The sequence below is a fragment of the Lithobates pipiens genome, unplaced genomic scaffold, assembly GCF_037356315.1.
Source record: "Lithobates pipiens isolate NorthernLeopardFrog02 unplaced genomic scaffold, aLitPip1_a1.2 Scaffold_11, whole genome shotgun sequence".
Lineage (NCBI taxonomy): Eukaryota > Metazoa > Chordata > Amphibia > Anura > Ranidae > Lithobates > Lithobates pipiens.
This window is the reverse complement of record NW_027507696.1, coordinates 15,340,670-15,368,383: the sequence shown is the minus strand read 5'-3', so window position 1 is coordinate 15,368,383 and position 27,714 is coordinate 15,340,670. Positions and strand designations below refer to the sequence as shown.

The window sequence follows — 27,714 nt, the reverse complement described above, 5'->3', positions numbered from 1 at the left end:
TTAATTGTCATAGCTTATTTTAGTATTCACAGTAATATTTAAAAGTTTCCACCGAACCATTACTGTTCAACCAGAGACTTTTAATAAAATCTGCAAAAGAAGTTTGTGCCTTCTCTCAGAGGATCATCCTGGGTCTGCTGCCCTGCTGTTATGGCCCACTTCATCCACCCACCAACATGGGATTGACAACAACAAGAATTGACAGTATCTGGAGTTTCCCCCAGAGGAACCAGAGGAACAGAAGAGGAGGTTCGTGGCACACCATAGGTCGCTGCACCTAAAAATAATGAAATATAGGATAAATGTTCCACATAAAGATATTATAGCTAAATGTATAAATATTGTATTGCAATATTATGCTATTGTGCGAGTGCGTGTATAAATAAAAAATAAAAATAAAATATAAAAATTGATACTTAATTACCCAGATAATATATGTTTGTGCAAAGGCAATTTAATGAAATAGTGTAAAGTCATCACTATGATGATTATCGTTATTATTAAATAGTATTAATTTCTTCATGAATGGTTAACAATTGGTGCAAACAAACCTATATGTGAAAATTATGTGTATAAAGAAATTAAAAGACTAAAAAACTAACACGTGTGTATGTGCTTAAACCACTAACCCCATATACATATACGGGTGTGTACATGCTAATACAAATAAGTGAATACGTGAAAAAAAAAAAATATAGATTCCAATAATTACTTGGTGATGCTAATAGCAACTATTACACTAAACATACTCATTGAATATAATAGTGTTGTGAGAAAAAGTGCAATGCAAACTAAGAAGATGTTAGTAACATTAGTGATTAATAATATATTACCTGTATACTCTATCTGCTGCACTTATTATGTAGCCTGCAAATATGTAAATTAGCCCCTTACGATGGGTAAAAAGAGAGCCCGCAGTACTGCAACAGCCCTACAACTGAAATATAAAATGATATGGTTACAGGATTCACATTATGTCAACGGAGAAAGAAAAAGGAAATATCTCTCTTCAACATCCTCCATACCTGTTTCAATGATCTGTATAATGTGGTGCTCCAGGAGTCAAGTAAAGGAGTGATGCCATGATGACGCGCATGCGCAATGCAGCGCTCCCCATGGAAACCCGGCGAGAGCTTGCGCAAGAGCACTGCGCAACCCCAGACGTCCTGCGGCGATCACGGAATGCCGCCGGCACAGGACTAACTCCCATCAGCCAAAGAAAACCTGGCCGAGGAAATCCGGGGATGGGAAGCAACAAATGAAGTGCTCCCTCCTCCCCTCCCCATGCCGGGAAGTCAGCGAAACCCCCGATGGAGCCTGACCCCAATAATTTCAGCAGACCCCTAATGCTCAAGAGGAATCACATAAAGTGACAATGCGCTAATAAATACAATACATGTGTCAATAGTAATACATAATATTATCATAGTAATGAATACCGCCACTGTTGTTTCACTGCTTCTTCAATGGTATTTTCATAATAACAATCCAACTTTGATCCTGGGGAAAAAAGAGAACGAGGAGAGAGGAAGACAAAAACAGAGAAGGGGAGAAGGGGAAACAGAGGGAAGAGAGAAGGATAAAGACTGAGCCCACACTGTGGCTCCATCTTGGGATTCAACCAAAAAATATATTTTTTTACATTCACTAGTATTATTTTGTTTCTATTCCCTCATCTTATTGCCTTAACTCGTTTTTCCTGAGGTATAACCTTTTAGGAAAGGTGCAAACGAGATTGCTTCATTTAGGCCCGGATATTGTGTAGCCTGAAGTGAATATATCCATTTATATATCTTTTGTTTGATTTGTAACAGTATCTTGTTAGGTGATAGGTCATTCAATACATTCATTTTGAATGGCTTAGACTACATTTTGAATAATAATTACTTTTCCTTTGACGGTTCCCACTTCCTCCAGGTGCAGGGCGTAGCGATGGGGACATGCTGTGCCCCATCCTACGCCAATCTGTACCTGGGGGGTGGGAAAGGTCTCTCCCTGACAATGAGGGCCTCCTCGGGTACCTGCGCCAGGTGCTTATCTGGCTCAGGTACATTGATGACATCTTCATCGTCTGGGGAGGTTCAAAGGAAACTCTTATTGAGTTTTTTGACCTACTTAATATTAACAAGTTTAATTTAAAATTTACTCTAAACTATGATGTCAAATCTGTGACATTCTTGGATGTCAAGGTAGAATTGGACCGGTCAGGCAATCTCTTAACCACCCTATATAGAAAAGCCACTGCTGGCAATACGATATTGCATGCAGATAGTTCCACCCACTTCCCTTAAAAAACTCTATATCGTATGGACAATATCTTCACTTGAGAAGAAATTGTTCCAGTGAGTAGGGATGAGCCGAACACCCCCGGTTCGGTTCGCACCAGAACTTTCGAACGAACCCCAAATTCGAACGGACTTTAGAACCCCATTGAAGTCTATGGGACTCGAACGTTCGAAATTAAAAGTGCTAATTTTAATGGCTAATATGCAAGATACTGTCCTAAAAAGGGTTTGGGGACCTGGCTCCTGCCCCAGGGGACATGGGTCAATGCCTAAAATGTTTTTAAAAATGGCGGGAGCACTGATTTTAATGATGATTAAAGTGAAAAAAAAGTGAAATATTCCTTTAAATATGGTGCCTGGGGGTGTCTGTAGTATGCCTGTGAAGTGCCACGTGTTTCCCGTGTTTAGAACAGTCCCTGCACAAAATGACATTAAACAGAAATAACATCATTGAAAACTGCTTGCGGTTTTAATGTTATATCTGGTTCCTGCAATATGGTTGAAAACCATTGAGAAAAATGGCATGGGTAGCCCTCCCTGCCCATTACCAGCCCCTTTGGGTCTTGTACGCATATCAAGGGGAACCCTGTACCCATATTAAAAAAAGGAAATGCGTGTGGCCCCCAGGCCCTATATACTCAGAACAGCAGTATACAGGCGGTGCAAACAAGACAGGGACTGTGTAGGTTTGTTGTGTTAAGTTGAATCTGTTTATAATTTTCAACTGGTACATTTTTAAAGTGTAGTTCCAGTCAAAAAAACTATTTTTAAGCTTTTTGGAAAACATAGGGAAGGGTTATCACCCCTGTATAATTTGTTTTGTCGTCCATCTTTTTTCATCTCACTTGCTGTTGTCTCCTTCCGTTTGCAAGTAGGAGATGTTTGTAAGTTGGATGTTTGAAAGTAGGGGCCTGCCCTATATGCTCTGCAGAAATGGCGGAACAAGGTGTTGGTTTTGCCACAACATTGTAAGCCCCCAAAGTGACTCTTGCTGGGCGCTGGAGCACCCTGCTGTGAACGATTATATCAAGAATTGTAATTACATGCCATTGTTGAACAGTGGTAGAAAAATTGACCTTTGGTTGTTGTGGTGCTGGTGCCACAACACTATAAGTCCTCACAGTTACTCTGGGTGGGCACAGGAACGGGCCCTCCTGTGAAATATTATATCAAGAATTGTAATTACATGTCCCTGTTAAACAGGGGCAGAAAAATTGGGCCTTAGGCACTGGTGCTGGTGCCACCACACTGCAACCTCTCCCATATACTCTAGTTTTATTGCAGGAATTAGCCCTGCTGCAAAGCATTACATCAAAAATTTGTACTTAAACGCCCCTGTTAAACAGGGGCAGAAAAATTGGGCTGATGGCATAACCCAGAACCATAAATGTTCTTCCAACATATCAGCGGAGGAGGGAGAGTCTAGACAATCAACATAACAGGACAGTCACTCAGCATCAGCATAGGCAGTCTTGAAGGGATGTGATATTTCAAAAAAAATTATTCGGTTACATCAGCTTCAGGTGCTTGGTAGCTGTGGGTGATCCAAGACTGATTCATCTTGATGAAGGTCAGTCGATCAACTGATTCGGTGGACAGGCGCACCCTGTGATCGGTAACAAAGCCACCAGCAGCACTGAAGGTGCGTTCCGAAAGAACGCTGGATGCAGGACAGGCCAGTAGCTCAATTGCATACTGTGCAAGCTCTGGCCAGTGAACCATCCTCAAGACCCAGTAAGCCAGAGGATTTTCGGTGGGAAAGGTGTCCAAGTCTGACCTTGCCCCTAGGTATTCCTGCACCATGTAAATCAGACGCTGGCGATGGTTGCTGGAACCGATCATACCTTGGGGCTGCGGACTAAAAAATTGTCTGAAAGCATCAGTCAGACAGCCACCTTCTCCACCGCTCCTTCTGACCGATGCCTCAGCAACACGTTGTCCAGGACCAGGAGTTTGTAACCTCCCAGTCTCTGGGAACGCGTTGCACAGACCTTTCTGCAAGGCCTCCCGGAGATTTCTCATCCTCTGCTCCCTCTGCGATGGCAAGATAAGGTCGGCAACCTTACCCTTGTACCGTGGATCAAGGAGAGTGGCCAGCCAGTAATGGTCCCTCTCCTTGATCCGAAGAATACGAGGATCCTTCCGCAGGCTTTGCAGGATCAGGGAGGCCATGCAGCGTAGGTTAGCTGAGGCATTCGGTCCGGAGTCCTCTGGGTCACTAAGGGCAACATGATCCGCAGCTACCTCCTTCCAGCCACGTACAAGTCCACGTGTTTCTTGGGACTGTAAATCATCCCTACAAGACTGCTGCTGCTGATGCTGAGTGCCAGCCTCCACCTCCATGCTGACACAATCATCCTCCTCCTCCTCTTCCTCCTCCTCATCATCTTCCTGTGTGATGGGTGGCAAAGCAGGAACACTGTCTGGATAAAGGGGGCCTTGAGAGGCAAGGAAGTCCTCCTCTTCCTGCCTCTGTTCTGTCTCAAGTGCCCTGTCCATTATTCCACGCAGCGTATGCTCCAAGAGGTGGACAAGAGGTACAGTGTCACTGATGCATGCACTGTCACTGCTCACCATCCTTGTGGCCTCCTCAAACAGTGACAGGACAGTGCATGCATCCCTGATCATGCCCCACTGGCATGGTGAGAAAAAACCGAGCTCCCCTGACCCTGTCCTGGTGCCATAGTCGCACAGGTACTCATTGATGGCCCTCTGCTGCATATGCAGCCACTGTAGCATGGCCAACGTTGGGTTCCACCTGGTGGGCATGTCACATATAAGGCGGTTCTTGGGCAGGTTCAACTCCTTTTGGAGCAGCTAGCCGAGCACAGGCATTAAATGATCGGTGGAAATGCACACAGACTTTCCTGGCCTGCTTCAGGACATCCTGTAAGCCAGGGTACCTGCCCAAGAACCGCTGCACCACCAGGTTAAGGACGTGAGCTACACCATTCCTGGCTTAAGCTGGCGTGGCGTCAACCACCTCTCGGCCTGCCCCTGCAGAGCTGACAAAACATCCGCCCCAGTGTGGCTCCTGTCCCCCAAACAAACCAGCGCAAGCACGGCATGGCATCGTTTTGCCTGCGTACTTGCGTAGCCCCTGGAACGCCTACGGAGCACCGCTGGTTCTGAGGACAGAGCACTGGAAGAGGCCATGGAGGAAGAAGAAGAGGAGGGAGTGGAGGAGAGAGGTGTGTCACAACCAATAGTAGCATTTTGGAGGCGTGGTGGCGGAACAACCTCCAACACTACTGCACCTTGTCCTGCATCCTTCCCAGCTGCCAGAAGAGTGACCCAATGGGCCGTGAAAGACAGGTAATGTCCCTGTCCATGCCTGCTGGACCATGAGTCAGCGGTAATATGCACCTTACCGCTGACCGCCCTATCCAGCGAGGCAAGGACATTGCCTTCCACATGCCGGTAGAAAGCCGGAATCGCCTTCCGTGAGAAAAAGTGGCGTTTGGGGACCTGCCACTGAGGAACCGCACATTGTACAAACTCACGGAAGGGGGTCGAGTCTACCAACTGAAAAGGCAGCAGTTGAAGTGCTAGCAATTTAGCCAAGCTAGCATTCAACCGCTGGGCATGTGGATGGCTGGGAGTGAACTTCTTTCGCAGGTCCAGCAGCAGGGGCAGGGACATTTGCCTGCTATAATCGGATGTGGGTGTACTGCTAGCAGAGTGCCCGGAAGCACTTGGCTGTGACACACCTAATTCTACACCTTCATTCCTCTCAGAGCAGGTTTCAGAGAGGACTGAAGGTCTAGTGGGGTTGGAGATGCCAGCTGATGAGGAGCAAGGAGAGGTCCGCTTTGTTCTTTGGTGTGGGTCTTTGAGGTACGCTTTCCAACGAGCTGCATGGCACGTCAACATATGTCTGGTCAAGCATGTGGTGCCCAAGCGGCTGATGTTTTGGCCACACGAGATACGCTTGAGACATATGTTGCAAATAGCAGCGGTGCGATCTGATGCACTCGTCTCAAAAAAGGCCCACACCAAAGAACTTTTAGAATAACGCGCAGAGGCAGCGCCCTGCACAGGCGGAGCTTTGCGGTGTGATTCAGTCGGTGTGCTGCCCCTAAGCTGGCCTCCGGAGGGCATCCTGCCTCGTTGGACATGTGCCTCCTCCTCCTCCTCCTCCTCCTCTCTCCTACCAGGCACCCACGTGGAGTCAGTGCCCTCATCATCCCCTCCCTCTTCATCGCTGTAGCAAACCTGGCAGTATGCTGCAGCTTGTGGAACATGACTGCCAGATTGCTGTCCTTCTTGAGCATCCCCTCTCTCTGCGCTCACGCTACTGCCTTCCTCTAGCTGAGTGTCATCATCAGGGTCTACAAAACACTGGGCATCCTCCTGGAGCATGTACCCAACACTGTGCTCAAAGAGTTCAGGAGACTCCCCAGGAGGACGTGGTGGGTCTAGGGAAGGAGTCACTGATGATGACATTGAGAGGAGGGAAGACGACGCGTTGGCAGCTGCTTTGCTAGTACCCTGAGACTGGGTGAGAGAGGATGAGGAGGATGAAGAGGGCTTGGTCATCCACTCTACCAAGTCGTTGGCATGTTGCGGTTTAACATGTCCAGCTGCCGAAAAGAAGGACAAGCGTGTCCCATGGCCACGTGCTGATGACAATGCACCGCATCCACGACCAGCACTATTGTCTCTAGACACAGAGCCTGCTTGCCCTCTTTTATCGGCTCGCGCCTGTCTGCCTCTCCTTGCTGGCCTTCCAGACATGGTAATGGCCTGAAGGGAGTTGGGTAAAACAGCAGTGTAATGGAGTCACACAACACCCACTAAGCCCTGCAGATGCCTTTATTATAGAACACCAGAGATAAAGGGGTATACTGTAATTGAGTCACACAACACCCACTAAGCCCTGCAGATGCCTCTATTAGAGAACAGCAATAAAGGGTAGATACAGGTGTATATTGTGCTGGAGGCACAAAAAACCCACTAACTCCTGCAGATGCCTTTATTATAGAACACCAGAGATAAAGGGGTATATACAGATGTATACTGTGCTGTGCTGGAGGCACACACAACTTCCAATAACTCCTGCAGATGGCAAGTGGGCTCAAATAGAGAAGAGCTATGTAGGTGGATATAGCGGTGTGTACTGGGTACAGAGCACGCAGACAGCACGCACAAGCTCCTAACACTACTGACTGCAAGCTCTATTATAAAAGATAGATCACTAGCTATATAGGTGAGGTGAATATAGCGGTGTATACTGCAGTCAGGGCAAGCAGACAACAACCACTACAGAAGAGCAAGATCGAAAATCGGCCGATAACGATCGGTGTGTACTGTGTTGAAGGTACACAGAACACCCACTAACTGCTTCAGACGCCAAAGCACTACACTAGGCCACCGTGCTGGCGGCCTTATATAGTGTGGGGCGTGTACTACACAGCCTGAGCTATGATTGGCCACAGGCATCCTGCCTGTGGCCAATTATGGCTCTCCTCGCTGCTGGCGCTGTGATTGGCCAAGCATGCGGGGTCACAGTGCATGCTTGGCCAATCATGAGCCAGCAATGCACTGCGATGACGCAGTGCATTGTGGGCCGTGAGCGCCACACAAATTTGGCGCGAACGGCCCATAACGTTCGGAATTCGCCGAACGGGCGAACAGCCGATGTTCGAGTCGAACGTATGTTCGACTCGAACATGAAGCTCATCCCTACCAGTGAGATATCATTAAAAGTTGATGCAGGCAATCTTCAAAGTCGCTTACTTGATCGTGGCTACAGCCGTAGCTGCCTTTGTCGGGCGTATAACTTAACTATTGGGCAAACCAGAGATTCCTTACTATTGAAGACTAATAGTGGCAAAAATCAAAATGACGGCAAGACTCGCATTATAACGCGTTTTTCCGCACAGCATAAAGAGATTAATACTATTATCAAAAGACATTGGCCGATTCTAAGAGATGATGAGATGGTGAGGCACTTTGTGTCTCCACTTCCCTCAATTATGTATAAACGAGCTGCGTCCTTAAAGGACAGGTTGGTAAGGAGTGAGTTTATGGAATTTAATAAAAAACATTGTACAATACTGGGCACGTTCCCATGTGGCAGTTGTGCACACTGTCCATTAAGAAAACAGAGAACATTTATGCTACCCAATGGTCAAATTTATCGACCTAAACATTTTGTAAATTGTCAGGGTCGTATATTTGATGACTTGTGAATGTGGGGCCTACTATGTAGGAAAGACCAAACAAAAATTCTGGTGTAGAATCTCTAAACACGCATATAGCATGCAAATTGGGAATATCTACCTCCCCATTGGCAGACATATGGTCACAAATCACGATTACATCATGCCAAAAATTCTCTTCACCCTCGATAGGGTACATATTCCCAAACGAGGCGGTGATTGGAACAAGATACTGTTACAAATCGAACAAAAGTGGATATATTCACTTCAGGCCACACAATATCCGGGCCTAAATGAAGCAATCTCGTTTGCACCTTTCCTAAAAGGTTATACCTCAGGAAATACTAGTTAAGGCAATAAGATGAGGGAATAGAAACAAAATAATACTAGTGAATGTACAAAAATATATTTTTTGGTTGAATCCCAAGATGGAGCCACAGTGTGGGTTCAGTCTTTATCCTTCTCTCTTCCCTCTGTTTCCCCTTCTCCCCTTCTCTGTTTTTGTCTTCCTCTCTCCTCGTTCTCTTTTTTCCCCAGGATCATAGTTGGATTGTTATTATGAAAATACCATGGAAGAAGCAGTGAAACAACAGTGGCGGTATTCATTACTATGATAATATTATGTATTACTATTGACACATGTATTGTATTTATTAGCACATTGTCACTTTATGTGATTCCTCTTGAGCATTAAGGTTCTGCTGAAATTATTGGGGTCAGGCTCCATCGGGGGGTTTAGCTGACTTCCCGGCATGGGGAGGGGAGGAGGGAGCACTTCATTTGTTGCTTCCCGTCCCCGGATTCCCTCGGCCAGGTTTTCTTTGGCTGAGGGGAGTTAGTCCCGTGCCAACGGGATTTTATTAAAAGTCTCTGGTTGAACAGTAATGGTTCAGTGGAACTGGTAAATATTACTGTGAATACTAAAATAAGCTATGACAATTAACTAATTTTTTGGTAAAAACTTTTTTACTGAAAGTTTATTTTCCTTTAATTGTTTGCAGAATACATAATTTAATCACCCCTTCTGCTTGGGCTCTGTCCCCCCCCCCCTGAAGAAGACCCTGACTCTCTGAAGGTCGAAATGCATCGGGGTAGCAGGGGTGTTAGTTGTAGTTTTTGAAAAATTTATGTATTTGTAAATTGTTCCTGTAATTACTTCTGTATTAAGTGATGCATATATCGTTTATCCATTGATATGCTGTAATAACATATACCAGAGTCTGTATTTCTGTATTTTAAATTCATGATGGCGATTATGCCTTTGAACAAATAAAATAAATATATTTTTACAAATTTATTTCTGCTTCTTGTTGCTGCCTGAAAACCCCAAGGGGAATTAATTTTTTCATTCTTTCTTTTGTACCCCCTTACCATTTCAAACAGGGGGGAAGGGATCTGGGGGTCCCCTTGTTAAAGGGGGCTTTCAGATTCTGATAAGCCCCCCCCCCGCAGACCCCCACAACCACCTGCCAGGGTTGTGGGGATGAGGCCCTTCTTCACATCAACATGGGGACATGGTGCTTTGAGGGGTCACAGACCCCCAAAGCATCCTCCCAATGTTGAGGGCATGTGGCCTGGTATGGTGCAGGAGGGGCGCTCTCTCGTCCCCCCTCTTTTCCTGCGGCCTGCCAGGTTGCGTGCTCGGATAAAGGGTCTGGTATGGATTCTTAGGGGGACCCCCACGTCAAATTTATTTTTAAATTTGATGCGGGGTTCCCCTTAACCACTTGAGGACCGCCGTATTGCCATTGTACGTCAGCACAATGGCACAGGCAGGCATAATCACGTACATCTACGTGATTGCCTTCCAGCGGGTGGGGGGTCCGATCGGACCCCCTCCCGCTGGTTACGGTGGTCCGATTCGGTCCAGGAGCGCTCCGTGATGAGGGGATGGCCGTTGGTTTTCGGCCACCCCCTCTGGATCGCTCCTGGCCAATGAGAAGCTTCCTCCCCTGTGTATTGTTTACACAGGAAGGAGGAAGTGATGTCATTCTCCTCGGGGCGGTCTTTTTGACCGGACTACGAGGAGAACAGTAAAAGTAAGTGTGCACCAACACTACACTGACATGTAGGTACACACAGGCACACAAACCCCCCCCGATCCCCCCCCCCGATCGCCCCCCGATCCCTCCCCCCCCAGTCACAGTGTCACTGATTGCATTGATCATTTCTTTACTGATCAATGCATTCAGTGTCAGTTGTGACAGTAAAAACTGTCAGGACAGTTAGTGTTAGGTCCAGGGTAGCCCCCTATCACCCCCCAATAAAGATTTAACCCCCTGATTGCCCCTAGAGTTAACCCTTTCACCCCCTTTTGCCAGTGTCACTAAGCGATCATTTTTCTGATCGCTGCATGTGTCGCTAGTGTCGCTAGGTAGCTAGTTATTTTTTTAGGTTCACCGCCAGGTTTTTATAGCGCTAGGTACCCCGATATACTACCCAATAATGTTTTTAACCCCCTGATTGCCGCTAGTTAACCCTTTCACCCCCTTTTGCCAGTGTCACTAAGCGATCGTTTTTCTGATCGCTGCATTAGTGTCGCTACAGTCGCTAGGTAGCTAGTTATTTTTTTAGGTTCACCGCCAGGTTTTTATAGCGCTAGGTACCCCGATATACTACCCAATAATGTTTTTAACCCCCTGATTGCCGCTAGTTAACCCTTTCACCCCCTTTTGCCAGTGTCACTAAGCGATCATTTTTCTGATCGCTGCATGTGTCGCTAGGTAGCTAGTTATTTTTTTAGGTTCACCGCCAGGTTTTTATATCGCTAGGTACCCCGATATACTACCCAATAATGGTTTTAACCCCCTGATTGCCGCTAGTTAACCCTTTCACCCCCTTTTGCCAGTGTCACTAAGCGATCGTTTTTCTGATCGCTGCATTAGTGTCGCTACAGTCGCTAGGTAGCTAGTTATTTTTTTAGGTTCACCGCCAGGTTTTTATAGCGCTAGGTACCCCGATATACTACCCAATAATGGTTTTAACCCCCTGATTTCCGCTAGTTAACCCTTTCACCCCCTTTTGCCAGTGTCACTAAGCGATAATTTTTCTGAACGCTGCATCAGTGTCGCTAGTGTCGCTAGGTAGCTAGTTATTTTTTTAGGTTCACCGCCAGGTTTTTATAGCGCTAGGTACCCCGATATACTACCCAATAATGGTTTTAACCCCCTGATTGCTGCTAGTTAACCCTTTCACCCCCTTTCACCAGCGATCACAGTATAAGTGTCACTGGTGACGCTGGTTAGCCAGTTAGTTATTTAGGTTCCCCGTCAGGTTTTTATATAGCGCCAGGGACCCCCATATACTACCTAATAAAAATTTGAACCCCCTGATTGCCCCTAGTTAACCCTTTCACCACTGATCACCGTATAAGTGTTACGGGTGACTCTGGTTAGTTTGTTTTTTATAGCATTGTATATTCAAATCCGGAAGGCAGTGCTTGGTTTTCGGGGTCCCGTACGTGGCTAGGCTCCCAAAAAGTCCCCCACATGTGGTATCCCCGTACTCGGGAGAAGCAGCAGAATTTGTTTTGGGGTGTAATTTGACTTCTGCACATAGCATGTGTGAGCAATATATCATTTAGTGACAACTTTGTGCAAAAAAAAAAAAAAGTTTGTAATATTCCCGCAACTTTTGGCAAAATATAAAATATTCCATGGACTCAACATGCCTCTCAGTAAATAGCTTGGGGTGTCTACTTTCCAAAATGGGGTCATTTGGGGGGGTTTTGTGCTATTTTGGCATTTTATGGCCTTCGAAACTGTGATAGGTAGTGAGGAGTTAAATCAAAAATTTGCACCCTTAGAAATCCTGAAGGTGGTGATTGGTTTTCGGGGTGCCGTGCGCGACTAGACTCCCAAAAAGTCCCACACATGTGGTATCCCCGTACTCGGGAGAAGCAGCAGAATGTATTTTGGGGTGTCATTTCACATATGCCCATAGCATGTGTGAGCAATATATCATTTAGTGACAACTTGGTGCAAAAAAAAAAAAGTTTGTAATATTCCCGCAACTTGTGGCAAAATATAAAATATTCCATGGACTCAACATGCCTCTCAGTAAATAGCTTGGGGTGTCTACTTTCCAAAATGGGGTCATTTTGGGGGGTTTTGTGCTATTTTGGCATTTTATGGCCTTCGAAACTGTGATAGGTAGTGAGGAGTTAAATCAAAAATTTGCACCCTTAGAAATCCTGAAGGTGGTGATTGGTTTTCGGGGTGCCGTGCGCGACTAGACTCCCAAAAAGTCCCACACACGTGGTATCGCCATACTCGGGAGAAGTAGCGGAATATATTTTGGGGTGCAATTCCACATATAACCATGGCATGTGTGAGCAATATATCATTTAGTGACAACTTTTTGTAAAAAATTTTTTTTTTTTTTTTTTGTCATTATTCAATCCCTTAGGACAAAAAAAATAAATATTCAATGGGCTCAACATACCCATCAGCAATTTCCTTGGGGTGTCTACTTTCCAAAATGGGGTCATTTGGGGGGGATTTGTACTGCCCTGCCATTTTAGCACCTCAAGAAATGAGATCGGCAGTCATAAATTAAAAGCTGTGTAAATTCCAGAAAATGTACTCTAGTTTGTAGACGCTATAACTTTTGCGCAAACCAAAAAATATACGCTTATTGACATTTTTTTTACTAAAGACATGTGGCTAAATAAATTTTGCCCTCAATGTATGACTAAAATTTAGTTTATTCGATTTTTCTTATAACAAAAAGAAGAAAATATCTTTTTTTTTCAAAATTTTCGCTCTTTTTCCATTTATATCGCAAAAAAAAAAATCGCAGAGGCAATCAAATACCATCAAAAGAAAGCTCTATTTGTGGGAAGAAAAGGACGCAAATTTCGTTTGGGTGCAATATTGCATGACCGCGCAATTACCAGTTAAAGCAGCGCAGTGCGAAATTGCAAAAAGACCTCTGGTCCTTAAGGTGTTTTTTGGTCCGGAGCTGAAGTGGTTAATATCCATACCAGACCTGAAGGGCCTGGTAATTGAATTTAGGGGAACCCCACGCTTTTTTTTTATCAATGAATGTATTGTCGGCTAATACAGAGAACACTCATTGAGTGTTCTCTGTATTACGGGAGCCGACAATGAAAAGTGATTTTAAAAGACTTTTTTTCCTTGCAAAATGACACTTTGTGCAGGGTCAGTTCTAAGCACAGGAAACATGCGCCCCTTCACAGGCATACTATAGACACCCCCCAGGTACAAAATTTAAAGGAATATTACACTTTTATTGTTTCACTTTAATCATTATTAAAATCATTGCTCCTGAAAAAACAGCCATTTTTAAAACTTTTTTTGCATTGATCCATGTCCCCTGGGGCAGGACCCAGGTCCCCAAACACTTTTTAGGACAGTAACTTGCATATTAGCCTTTAAAATAAGCACTTTAGATTGTGAACGTTCAAGTCCCATAGACTTTCATAGGGTTCTAAAGTTCACACGAAGTTTAGGTCTGTTCGCAGGTTCTGGTGCGAACCGAACAGGGGGGTGTTCGGCTCATCCTTAACCCTCATAGATAGGTGCTAGGATTTTTTACCATAGGAACATTTTGTATGTACCATTAAAAATCAATTACGCAACATTAAAAATTACTCTCCACATAGGGGTTTATATACAACAATAAAAATTAAACTCAGTACGTCATTGAGATATATAGCTTCAAAATAGTCACACTCATCGCACAAAGGGCCAAAATATACCCAATGGGGCTGAAGACTGTAGGGAATACAAAATGTGATATAGTTCTAATCAATCCTAATCCCTATCCCCAGAGACAAAGTTGTGTTCTTATAGATAAGATCAAGAGCCAACAATTTTAATAAGGGGACCTGATATCTATGGTCCACCATGATATGTCTACCCAATGGGCTAGAGCTGTCATCGTTGTTAATTGTCGGGGTCTGGTCATGAAATCTCTTCCACCAAGGCCTGCATGTTTTGCCCACATAGAATGCACCACTTGGGCAAAGAAACATACTGTATGTATTGCTCCAGCAGTTTTAAATTTTTCAAAGTGTCTGGGCAAATACTTCCTACCACTGGGTAACACAATAATTTTGTTCCTACAGATAAAGGGGAAGTAATGACATCCACCACATGGGAATATGCCAAAGACCTTGCAGGGGTTACCTCTTTTGTCACCCCTATATTAACCCTTCTGTGAAAAGTAATTTTTATTGTTGTGTAATAGATTTTTAATGGTACATAATAAAGTTATTTTTATGGTACTCCATTCCTCTTCTATATGTCCAAATGAAGTCCATGAGTACATTATCTGTTGATAGTTGTACCTATCACAGTTTTCAATAAAGCATCAAAAGAGCATATCCCTAGCCTGGTTAATGAGTCTAAAGAGTGATCAGAATTGTGTTCCTGGCTGTGAGGAAACTATTGCGAAAAGGGATCCTGGCATCTACTTAGCGGCTCCTACGTGGGGTAGTGGGTCAGTAGATAAAAACATTAGCTAGTCTGTTGGGATACAATTCTCAGTTGAACTGTATAACAGAGATGAGGTCAATCGCTCGACTGGTTTGATCTGGTTCCTGCCTGTTTCTGGCAAATCCTGCCTGTTCTAATTGCATGCATTCTTTGACAGGAATTAATTAATATTGTCAATATTTTGGTCATTATCTTGATATCACAATTGATGAGTGAGAGGTCTGAAGTTAGCAACTGTATGTCTGAAGTATCTTTACCTGATTTGGGAATTACATTGTTAAAAAATGTATTATCCGCCACCACCCTTTCTAATACTACTGAAAAATAAGCTAGGATGAGGAGTTAAAAGCTATGGAATCTTTTTATAGTAAGCATTAGAGAATCCATCTGGACCGGGGCTTTGGTGTTTTCTTTGATAATAGCTAAGATTTCAGCCATAGAGAATTCATTATCCATTAGGTCTGTGTGCTTGGTAAATGTCATGTTGTTTATTTAGTAGACATGTGTATTCGTTTTCGTCTGAATGCATTTTCGTCCGAATTTTGAGTATTTTCGCTGACAATAGCAATCTGTGTCCATCGAACCTGTGGTCGAATGTGCCTAACCTTAGCTCCATTAGTCCAAGATTATTCTACATAGAGAGAAAAGATTCGACATAGAGAGAAAAGAGTCAACATTATAGAGACAATAGCAAAAAAGGTTGAATGATCCTAACCTAACTCTATTAGTCCAAGATTATTCGACATAGAGATAAAAGATTCGACATGAAGATTCGACATGAAGATTTAATGAAGCAGTCACTGCGAGCAGACATTTATGGTCAAATGCTCCGCCCATAGGCTATGGAAGAATTCGAATGTTGGTTGACTGATTAATAAATATAATTATTACTAGTGTCATACAACATTAGAATTCTACTATAGCTTGTAGGGCGGAACATTCAACCGGTAATATATGATAGCAGCGTCGTACAGTTTAGCTGCTCCGTCGAATCTTCCACCTAAAAGTCATTCAGTCGAATCTTCTTAGAACATTTGACAGACACCATAAGCCTTCAATGACAGATTCGACCTTAATTATTTCGGATTTTCGGACGAGTGCATTTTTTAACGAAACAAAATAAATAAAAACAAATTTCTGAAGTAACTAAATAAATATAATTTTCGGATGAAAACGAAATTCCAAAACAAAATATTTCAGTGTGCACATGTTCAATATTTAGGAGAAATCTAATCTGGTCCTATTGAAAGATGTTGCTTGCTTGTAAACTTTAGTTTTATACAAAAAAAATCTTGTATAATTGCTTATGGATTTTCTGAGATGTTGCCTTTGGAAAGTCTAATTTTTGGAATGCAGTTATATACATTTTAGGGTTCAGATTATATACTAACGGTGTTCTTGGTTTATCTCTTTGGTTAAAATATTAATGTTTAGCTTAAGTCAAAGTTTTTTCTGCCTACTAAGGCATTGGTTAGTTCCATATGTAGTTGTTCAATTTCTTGCAAATGTCTTTGTGTAAGTTATGTTTGTGTTTTGTTAGTAGCATTTGTATTCTTTGGACTTGGATTCTAAAAGTGAGGTGCTAATTTTATTAATTTTCAAGGACAGTTGTATTATATGACATCAAACGCTAGCATTATGAGTGGACCAGTTATTAGGCGAAGATGTGTCCTCTGGTTAATTCAAGTGAAAGAAGTCTTTAATGTAAACATCTATATCATCAGAGAAAGCCTACTTACCTAAAAGACATTCAGTCACCAGTGAAATTGGTTTGCTTTGGATTCTATGAAGGTTAAGGGGATCATGACTGGATCATGGTTTTATGAGGAGGAGGATAAGATACACACAAAGGATACGTTGGGATCATATTGAATGGTAAAAAGAAATGATCTCTTCTTGAGAACTGTTTTTTACAGGCGAATAGAGAATTTAGTATCCAGTGGAAGGATTCTTTTCATTCCACAAATCAAAAAGATCAAGTTCATATAAAAGCTCTGCTAATTTGTGACTATGTTTTGAGGAATGTTATATGTAGATTAATCTACAATTTGGTCCAGAGAAAGATTAGAGTCTGAAGCCTCAGTGAGATCACCTGATACATGGGGCATCAAGGTGGTGAATAGATTTTTTTCAAAAGTTATCTTTGAGTTTAGATCATAGTAATTAATTAGAGTAATTGAAGCAATTAAAAGTCCCTGATACTAGAATGCTTCTCCCATATGCTTTTCTAAAAAACACTTCTTTGCCTGTAAATCCACTTCAAAGTCACTCATACCGGTAATAAAAATACAGATACAAGATCACCATACTTTAGAGTTGGAATTGGAAAAAAAAAAGCTAAATATAACATTTGCAACAGGAGTAATAAATGAAAAATGTACATTGAGGCTGATCATTTGTTTGAGAAACAGGTTGGTGGATTGTTCCACAGTCTGGGTTTTTGAACCACACAAAGGAAGAGCAAAAATGTAGCCTTGAATCTCTTAGGTACATTTAACACCCACTTTCACAAAAGCTACTTTAAAACTCATGCTGCCTAAAGAATGCGTCCACCATTCGCAACGTTTATTCAGGCTGTGACTTGTAACATGTTGTTAATGCAGCACCCCTGCTCATCCCCCAATTGCCCACTGTGACAGCCGATGGGATTTTCTTTCCCTGCACCCACTGTCACATTTTGAAAATGGCATGGCTGTGTGAGTTGAGCTCGCACATCTGTGCCATTCATTCACATGAATCTGTGAATGAATAAACTACAAATACCATCCGCCACCACGGCTTATAGTAACAATAAACTACAAGTGTGCTGATCAGCACGCTCGTAGTTCATTCACACTGCCCACTGCTCAGGAACTGTCTGTCTGTACAAAGGAACAGTTAGAGAGCTCTATGCAGTGTGTACAGGAGCCTGACATTGCATCCGCGCTTCATTGGTGCAATGTTCTGTACACTTCAAAAAAAAAAAATCCACATTTTCTTCTGCAAAAGATGTGCATTTATTATTATTATTTTTTTTTGGAAAGGTGAATATAGCCTTTAACACATGCACTTTGCTTGGAATAATATGATTTACAAAATCACATGGTTTCTTTTTTCTAGATCAGATGCATGCGCCTGAAAATATTTGTGCAGATATCAAAACTTTGAATATTGTATTTTTTCCTGATTTATAGTGATAAGAGAACCGAGTACAGTTCAGTTTGTCAGATGGTCACTGAACACTTAATAAACCCACAAGATAGCACCTTAATCTCATTGAAGTGTATGGGAGTTGAATTTTCTAACTTTATCCTGTCCATTTTCAAAGCCAATATGCAAGCTTTTGGGCACTACCATGGAGGATATATACTGTATAACAATGCAAAAACATTTTTGTTTAATATTGTTTAGCAGGGAGCAGGTCTTTTAATTAGGGATGCACCAATATCATCAACGAATACTAGCACCGATATTTTTTTTTAGTACTTGCCTATACCAATTACCGATACCTACCGCAACTGTTTTGTTTTCACTTCAGCTGTCAGCAATGGTACAAAGCATTGAAAAATTATTTACAAATTAAATACATTTTTTTTTAATTTTGTGCTTTTTCAATGTGAAATGTGTAAATATATGTTAATATATACATGTAAAAATATTCACTAACAAGTCATACAAAAAAAGGCTTTAATTGTTTATTGTTTAAAAAATAGATGTGAACAAAAAACAAAAAAAAATGGAAAATAATAATTAAATGGAGGAGAATAGGAAGTTAATTAAGGCTGATTAGAGTAAATTAAGGGTTAATAAGGGGTTAAACAGAGGAGCAATTGTTCATCCCTTTGATCTGCAGATGAAGAAACAGAAAGATACAGAAAGATACAAAAATAGTTTGTGTGTTGTTAAACATTGCTGGGCGCTTTTTTTTTTGACAGCTCCAATTGCCGAACTTCTTTAACACTTCAGCTGTCAACACGGGAGACCCACTGATGGCTCAAAGAACCGAGGCTGAAAGTATCGGTTTCAGGTATTGGTGAATTTGCACGAGTACTGATACTACTCGGTATTGCCGCCAATACCGATACTAGTATCGGTGCAACCCTACTTACAACTCACACATTTGTTACACATATAAACCTATATTTGCCCAACTTGTAATGTTCAGTGTAAGCTAGTCTGATTAATTGCAAGTTCTGACTTGCATAACTTAAAGCGGACCATCATTTTCTTTCTGCCAGTAAATAACTTATACAGCCCACTTTCTGTTTCTTGACTGGTCATTAGCCTAGGCTTGTGACATCATGCACAGTTCTCACTCTCATAATAGTTTGCCAGGAAGGGAGGGGGGATGAGTCATAGGAGGGCCAATGAGAGCTGCAGAGTTGTAGATGTGTGTCTGTGTAAATCCAGGAAGTGAACAGGCAGCACCTTTATTTTCCCACAGGTAAAATGGATGGAGCCAGACTAAGTGGAAGGAGATTTTTGCAGCATATTTGGCAAGTACAGAATCGCAGTATATATAAAATAGTATGCAAAGTGCTTGGAGGGAAGCTTCATAATGGCAAAGATGTTTTTATTACAAATTATGTGAGCAGACTGCAGTTCCTCTTTAAATAGTTAATCTCAAATAGACTCTTCTTAGTTGTGTTTCAGAGCCCTTAGCAGTCAAGGGTTCTCTATCATCCTCACCATATCAATCATAAGGCATGCACACATGTAATGCAAAATGTTGTCATTCTAGTGGGTCAGGGTTGCTACTAATATTTAGGAATGTTAATGTTTAGCGGAAAGTTATTATTTTAGTGTCAGCATAACTACCACCACAAAATTATGCTTCAGGCCTTCCGCACCAGCTCAAATTGTAAAATGCCATGAATCCCTCCCCCAAATTCCATATTGGATTCTTAATCTAGATATGAGTCTGGTATCTCATTTTAAGGGAGACACCATGCAAAAAAAAAAACAGTGTGGGGTTCCCCTAAAAATCGAATCCAGCCCACTATCCAGGCATGCAGCCTGAATGGGGAGGGAGTGCCAGCTAGTATATGCCCTCCACCCCAATGCACAAGGGTCTCATCCCCATATCCCTGGCCTAGTGGATGTGGGGGTTTGTGAGGGGGGGCATTATTGTAGTCTGGAAGTCCCCCTTGTTAAAGGGGCTCCCAGATATTTCCCCTTGCCCTTATGTGAATGAATGAATGAACAAAGGGTATATAGTATCCTTTGCTACTCATTTACAAAGAAAGAAAATGACAACGTAAATAAACACACACTGTAGAAAAACTAAAAACATGTTCCACAATGTAAATGTAACGCCAATCACTTCATCCAGTGATGTTGTTTTACTGTGAATGAAGCCCTAATGACCCACTGACAAAATTACAACAACCCATGCTAATGATTTCCTCATGCCAGACTCCTGCCACAACCGACAGCTCACCCACTGACTACTGAATGTCAATAAACTGGCCAGTGATGCTGGCTGATGTAATTGACTACATGATGATATCAGCTGGAATTTCCCAGCCACTTTGTTTAAAGATAGCAAACCAGTAGGATAGGAGATTATTTAGTGGCAATAGCTTTTTTGTCAGTTGCAGATGCATACATCCTACAGGTGCATCACTTCATGTGCAAGTTGAAAACATCCCCCAAGAATGTTACTTATAGGAATTGTGTATCTTAATATTGGCTTTAATTATTAGTATATATATATACACACTTATAACTCACACATTTAGTATACTAAACCTATATTTTTGTTCATTTTGAAAAAAAATTGATATATTCCAGCCTGATCTGGATGTGTGTGTGGGTTGAGGGGAGGGTTGTCCCTTTTTGCCTGGTCCGGAGCTGTGAAGCGCAGTAGTGCCTCCCCTCAGATCCGGTACAAGGGGTGGGCGAGAGGGGCGGGTGCCCTGGGCGGAGTGTGGGAGTGAGAGAATTTCCCCCCTCCCTCTGCTCTCTGACTCTGAGCATAATAAGAGAGCCACTCGCATTGTCATTGTCTGCTCATCAGCAGGGAGGAGAGCGTCAGGAAGGACTGCACCAGTGGGGCGGGGGGCAGGCAAGCCTCCAATTATCTCAGTAACCATGAAAAAAACAGACTGATTTCTCCTGTTCGTAGGACAGAAGAATCAGTCTGTAAATTCTGAGACTGGTGGCTGCAGCTCTGTAAGCCCTTGTACACACGGTCGGAGAATCCGTCGGAATGTGTCCTATCAGACCGTGTCGTCGGATAATCCGACTGTGTGTGGAATGCAACGGACTGATTCCGTCGGAATATCCGTCGGACCCAATTTTCCAACATGTTGGAAATATTTCCCGACCAACTGGTTCGATCGGACATACTCCGATCATGTGTAGAGAATTTTGATCGGACCAAGTCCCACGCATGCTCAGATCAAATTCCTACATCAAAGCTATTGGCTACTAGCCTGAATGTAGTCCCATCGTAACGAAATTACGTCATCACGTTCTGAAAGATCGAATTTTTCGCCAACTTTGTCCGACCGTGTGTATGCAACAGTTTCGGACAAAATCCGACGGCCAAAATCCGACGGATTTGGTTGTGGAAATCTCCGACCATGTGTACAGGGGCTTAGAGTGTCTGTGTCCTGCCCTGGATCTCGGTTATATCAGCTGGGGTCTGGCCGGGAAATCACTCTTCAATCCTTTACCATGAGAGCAACACCACATCCCTGGTCTCACACTTTTTTATACACATGGAAGGTAGGCAGAAGTCCTTTCTGAAGCCACTCACACTTTTTTCTCATTTCCTGCTCAGGGATTTTGTGTTTCTTTTTTTTTACTTTTTCATATTTTCATACACTCATTGTTTAAATTTTTTTCATAGTGTGTGCTATTTAATCCAGGATGTCGCGTTGTGATATTACACCCTTTGACAAAGTCTGGATGATGAAACCGGTCAGGGCGTGTTTTCACGGTGACCGGAAGCAACGTAGTGTGCGCTGTGTTCCAAGGATTCAGTGGAGATACCGGGTTCCTATGCAGTCATAACGGATGATTATTTTGGATACAGGCTGTCTGACATCAATCTATGTTTAACTGAACTTTGGGAGCAGTGTTAATTTTCAAGGAATTATTTTGAAGAATTTTAAAACTCAATAAAAAAGTCAAAACGGATCTACCCTATGTGGAGTGTCATTTCCCCCCCTTGTGCCTGGATTACCTGATCCCTGGGGGCTCAAAACTATGATAAGGCCTGGGGATCGATATCGCTTTAAGGCATATTGATTACATCATTTTGGTGAGTTTGAACCCCAAAGGGGTAATGGGGAGCACGAGGTGGAATATCGCAGTGATTGGTGTGCTTACCGGCTTGCTGTAAGCCCTTGTACACACGGTCGGAGATTCCGACGGAATGTGTCCTATCGGACCATTTTGTCGGATATTCCGACTGTGTGTGGTCTGCATCAGACTCTTTCCGTTGGAATATCCGACGGACCAAGTTTTCGAACTTGCCGGTAAAATTTTCCGACAAAATGCTCCTATCGGACATACTCCGATCATGTGTGGCCTACTCCGACGGACAAAGTGCCAGAGCCCACGGGAGAAGCATCCTCACTTTACATTGCATAATGATTTTAATCATCAGATGCATCAGGTGTAAGCCCTTGTACACACAGTCGAACATTCCGACGGAAAAAGTCCGATCGGACCGTGTTGTCAGATAATCTGACTGTGTGTGAGCTCCATTGGACTGTTTCCGTTGGAATATCCGACGGACAAAGTTTTAGAGCTGGGCTATAAAACTTTCCGACAACATGATCCGATCGGACTTTGTCCGATTGTGTGTAGAGAATTCTGATCGGACAAAGTGCCATGCATGCTCAGATCAAATTCCTAGACCAAAGCTATTGGCTACTAGCCTGAACGTAGTCCCGTCGTAACAAAATAATGTCATCACGTTATGTGCAATCGGATTTTCCGACAACTTAGTCCGACCGTGTATATGCAACATCACTTCCGGAATTAATCCATCGGAATTTCTCCGACGGATTTGGTTGTCGGAATCTCCGACTGTGTGTACAAGGGCTTAGACACACCGATTAGACCCATCACGGATTGTAGTCTCTGCTTACTGATGCTTAGATCATAGACTTTATCATTTGCAGTTTGTTTGACTGTATATTTGTAGATAAATCAATGAGTCAACTAACTATTGGTTGACCCAAGCGCTGCTGCGATTCAATATTTTTAATTGCTTGTTTTTACTAAGCAGGAGAATTTATTTAATCTTATGTCTATACATTACATTTTTGCAATAAATAAAAGTTAAGGGATATTAAATCACTGTAGCCTTAAACAACAAAATTATTTGGAAAAAATTATTTTATTAAGAATAATTATAACAACAGCACCACAATCTTTTACAAAATTGGAAAGCAATTTATTTGTAAATCGGTCACAACTAGAAAGCAAGACTACAATTCATAAGGTTCTAAATTTCTACGGCTTTACAGCATTACAAATGTACTAACTATGCAAATAAAAAAAATGACTTTAAAGACCCAGCATTAGGTATTTCTGTGATTAACAAAAGGGTTATGTATTATATAAATCTAATAATTAATTTTGAATACATCCTTCAACATCATGTCATGCATCAGTTAGACATGTGCATGGTGAGAAAAATGGATTTGTTTCCTTTTGATTAGTTAGTCTAGTTATTTAGTTCAATTCAGTTGATTCATTCAATTCATATTCGGAATTCATATTTCAAATTTTCTTCGAATTTACCGATTTTTTTCAAATCGAAACATTCAAATCAATAAATTTCCAAATCGGCCGAAACGAAAATGTTATATTGTTTTCGATTTGAATGCAGCAAAGTGAACAAACAAAAGAAAAATCTCCATCAAATGATTACAATAACTCTTTTAATCATCTTTGGCTTAACAAAAACAGCATTATTTCGAAATGTTACTCTATTAAAACACACAGGGTGTTATTTACTAAAACTGCATGGTGTAAAATCTGGTGCAGCTCTGAATAGAAACCAATCAGCTTCCAGGTTTTATAGTCAAAGCTTAATTGAACAAGCTGAAATTAGAAGCTTATTGGCTACCATGCCCAGCTGCACCAGATTCTGAGTCCCCCACAATCTTTGATTTCAGCAATATGTGTAGTTAGAATTCGACTGGAGTTCAATGTTAAATTTCAATCTGAATTTCAGTCCGAATTTCTAAAATTTGGATGAATTTCATTACATTATTTGGAGCATTCGGTAAAATTTGTTTATATTGTAATTTGAGTATTTGTATATATCCAAATCTCCGGATAATAAAAATTAGTCCAAAAATTAATTTGGAATAAAACAAACCGCACATGTCTAGCATCAGTAGACAGTTGTTGTAATACATATCCATGCTATGCTTGCCATGATTTACTCGGTTGCAGTTAAACTTCTATAGTTCAGATTAAACAATTTCTGTATTGTATTAACGTATTCCTTTCTTTTAACATACCCTCACAGTTTTATTGATACATCATTAAAAAATGCAGAAAACTCTTAATAACTTTGATGGACTTCACAGTTTGGGTTTTCACTTCAATGACTTTTACTTAACCTAAAATAAACAAAAACTATATTAAAAAGAGAAAATACAATTTTGCCCTGAATAATATTTTGTATTATAAATACAGATGAGCATTTCCTGTTTCTAATGCTTTGTAATATAAATAAAGAAGAGCATATACTGTTTCAAGTCAGAAGCCTTTGAGGACTCTAGCTCAAGTACCGTTTTACACCCTGTGAGAGCATATTCCAGCTCCCTGTCCGCTCTTTTTTACAGTGCTCATGCCCCACTCACAGCTCTACCTTGTGAAGGGGCACCTCTTGTTTTCTATTAGCAGTACCAGAGGCTTCCTATGCACATTCTGCTTCACAAACCCATTGGCTCACGCATTTTTACCTTTGCCTTTTTTCCAATAGCTGCACTGTGTCTCCGAACTTTTTCCTATTTTTCAATTTTACAACCTCCCCTTTGTAGGTGCTGTGTGAATGAAAAAACAGGCTCATATGGCCTTAGACTCAGGGCTTACTAACAGGTTCAAACAAGATGTATTATGTTTAATTTGCTTCCACAAATGTTAAAGCCTAAGTGCAGCCAAAATTAACAATAGAACATTTAGCAGAAGGGGCATATCTTTCAGTCATTAGGATTTGTCCCTTGTGCTGATGCCTCTTCTATTATTAGAAGCAAAAGAAAAAATCCCCTATGGTGAACTTCAAAGGCACACTAAGTTAAAATTGAAAAGTATTTAGAGTATAATAGTACAAAAATGATTTATTCATAATTAAACATAGTAGATAAAATATGCATATGAATATAGAATATGTAAACAGTTCATAACATTGTCACCATATTCTGAAAATCACATATGAAATTCTCTTGCACTGGGGCTGGAAGTTGAGGGATCCTGCAATAAAAGGCAGAATCCCTCCACTTCAGACCCCAGCGAGTCTTCCTGGCAACTCCCCCTCTGTGGGATGTGGACGGAGTGGGGAATTGGCTCCCTGGGTGATTTGAACACCATATAGATTAAAAAAACATCTTATGATGCCTATGCTATTGAAGTAGAGAGTCAGCAAATACCGTTCTTACTGATATATATATCTTTCCTGTAAACGTAACATGATGGAATGTTGAATTCACCCTGTCACCAAAAAACAGATGTAAGTGTACTCGCTAATTATTTTCACAACCGTTATTTTCATTGCAATTTTATATTGTCAGACATTCATTGTTTTTCAACTATGTTATTTATAGATTTTCCTCTTCATACACCCCTGAAGAAGGAGGAAACTGTACTCCGAAACGTGTTAGGTGCAAGAGGATTTCATATGTGTCTTTTCAGAATATGGTGACAATGTTATGAACTGTTTATACTTTTTATATTCATATTTTAGCTACTTTGTTTAATTATGAATAAATCATTTTTGAACTATAATACTCTCAATACTTTTCAATTTTAACTTAGTGTGCCTTTAAAGTCCACCATAGGGAGTTTTATTTTTGCTTCTAATACTGGATGTGGCACTATAACTGCATAGTATTACCGTCCTGTTCTTTTCTTCTATTATTAGAAATCCTCACCTTTGTCCCCATAATCTTTTGATGCTGTGAGGGTTATTAAAACTAAGGGTCTGTCACAGATTCTTATGAAAAGACTCTATGCAAAACTGCACCAGATTTTGCACTCTACAGTTTTAGTAAAGCAACCTCACCAACAAAGTCTATCCTTTCCAGCCAGCTGCTCTATTTATAGAAGCGCAAACTACACATTTTATGCATGATATATGGCCTATGACTAAAGAGGGCCTATCAATCAACCTATCAATCATCCACATCCACCAATGATTATTTTGGGAAATCAATTTTTCACCTAGCTTCACCTCATTCACTAAGCTAAATGAAAATCCAAAAAATTGCAAAGTGAACATGCCCTACCAGTTAATTAAATCAAACACAGACAGAAGTTAAGAATCTTCAAAATAAATTGTGTGAATATTCACTTCAGTTATTCAATGTGAAGATCAAAGTCCTGTTTATTTAGTTTACCTGCAATTGATGGGATATTCAAAGTGAACAAGAATTTCAATTGCACATTTGATATTTGAAGTCACTATTCGCATATTTTTTTATTTAAGATTCATATATGCACACTGTGTAGGCATGTTTATGCCCTGACAATGGCATATGTGTGCGTGTCTGCCCTAAAGTGTGTTTATTGAGAAGGCCCATGTTTCAAAAGCCTTAATAAAACATTTTTAAACTAAAATATTATGAAGCAACATGGCAACATGTGAAATACATAACTAACAGCACTTACAGTTCAAAAAAGTGCAATACTGATTTGGCCGTTCTAGGACTGGGCAAACGTTACTAGTCTCAAACTGTAAGATTCACAGTGAAAAGAGATTATTTGCCTCCTCTTGCTTTATTAGTTACACTGTAGAACAACTAGTTTATAATTACCTTTACAAAAGTGACACAACCACTGTAAATTATTGTCAGCAAAAAGAGAGCAATGAAAGTTGATGATGTTGTCCATATATTGGTAATTTCTTCCGAATCGCTAAGGTCTTCTCCTCCATCATCATGGTAGACAGAAGAATTGTCAGATGACAAAGGTTTTTCTGAAAATAGAACATAACCATATTTCATTATTCAATTTTTTTTATAGAGTAACAAAAGCTTTAATAACTTAGTCATTTTGGAAATAGGCAAATATTGATAATGAGAAATATGTTGAATTATCATTAGGCCACGTTCACACTGGTGCACCGTGGTTTGGGCAAATGAAAGTTTATCCAAGTCCAGTATGCTGCATCTTTGATGTGCTTTTAAAAAATGCATGGTCTAATAGAAGTCAATGGCAGTGCACCTAAAACTGCATGTAAAACGCGCACATAATCGTGCTGTGCCTGAACCGCAGCATATCAATGTGAACCCGTCCTTATTCAATGTTAGGCAAGCAACTTTTAGGTTTAGGTTTTTGGCATAAGTCATTCAGAATATTTTTTTGAGATAAGTGTGTTTTGTCTCTCATTACCTCTCAAAGGGGTTTCAAGCAATGCCAAGTGATTGAAATTTCACCATTTGCTGAACCCCTTAAGAGTTCAATAGTTATATTTCGTTGGTGCTAATTAACTGACAGCAGCGAATCAGAATTCACTCTCTTAATCTAAGTCAATACGGGATAGATTCTGATTAATTACTTTGGGTTTCTGCACTTGTCAATTGGTACTTAAGAATAAGAAGTCTTTGTTGAATAAGGCTGATAGCCAACACTGAG

The 27,714-nt window shown here is 41.4% G+C and overlaps 1 protein-coding gene and 2 gene segments (V, D, J or C); all 3 read right to left on the bottom strand.

Moving 5' to 3' along the window:
* The window catches only part of LOC143960265 (immunoglobulin heavy constant epsilon-like), a 418,829-nt gene that overhangs the window by 263,501 nt on the left and 127,614 nt on the right, over positions 1-27,714 (bottom strand).
* The window catches only part of LOC143960260 (Ig gamma-2C chain C region-like), a 296,856-nt gene that overhangs the window by 142,996 nt on the left and 126,146 nt on the right, over positions 1-27,714 (bottom strand).
* The window catches only part of LOC143960247 (uncharacterized), a 181,753-nt gene continuing 177,265 nt past the window's right edge, over positions 23,227-27,714 (bottom strand). Inside the window, exons 10-11 of the mRNA XM_077468627.1 lie at positions 26,895-27,055; positions 23,227-24,482 (exon numbers count right to left, since the gene is read on the bottom strand). Of these exons, the coding sequence (XP_077324753.1) occupies positions 24,474-24,482; positions 26,895-27,055 (170 nt within the window). The 3' untranslated portion in view covers positions 23,227-24,473. The remainder of the gene's footprint in view (positions 24,483-26,894; positions 27,056-27,714) is intronic.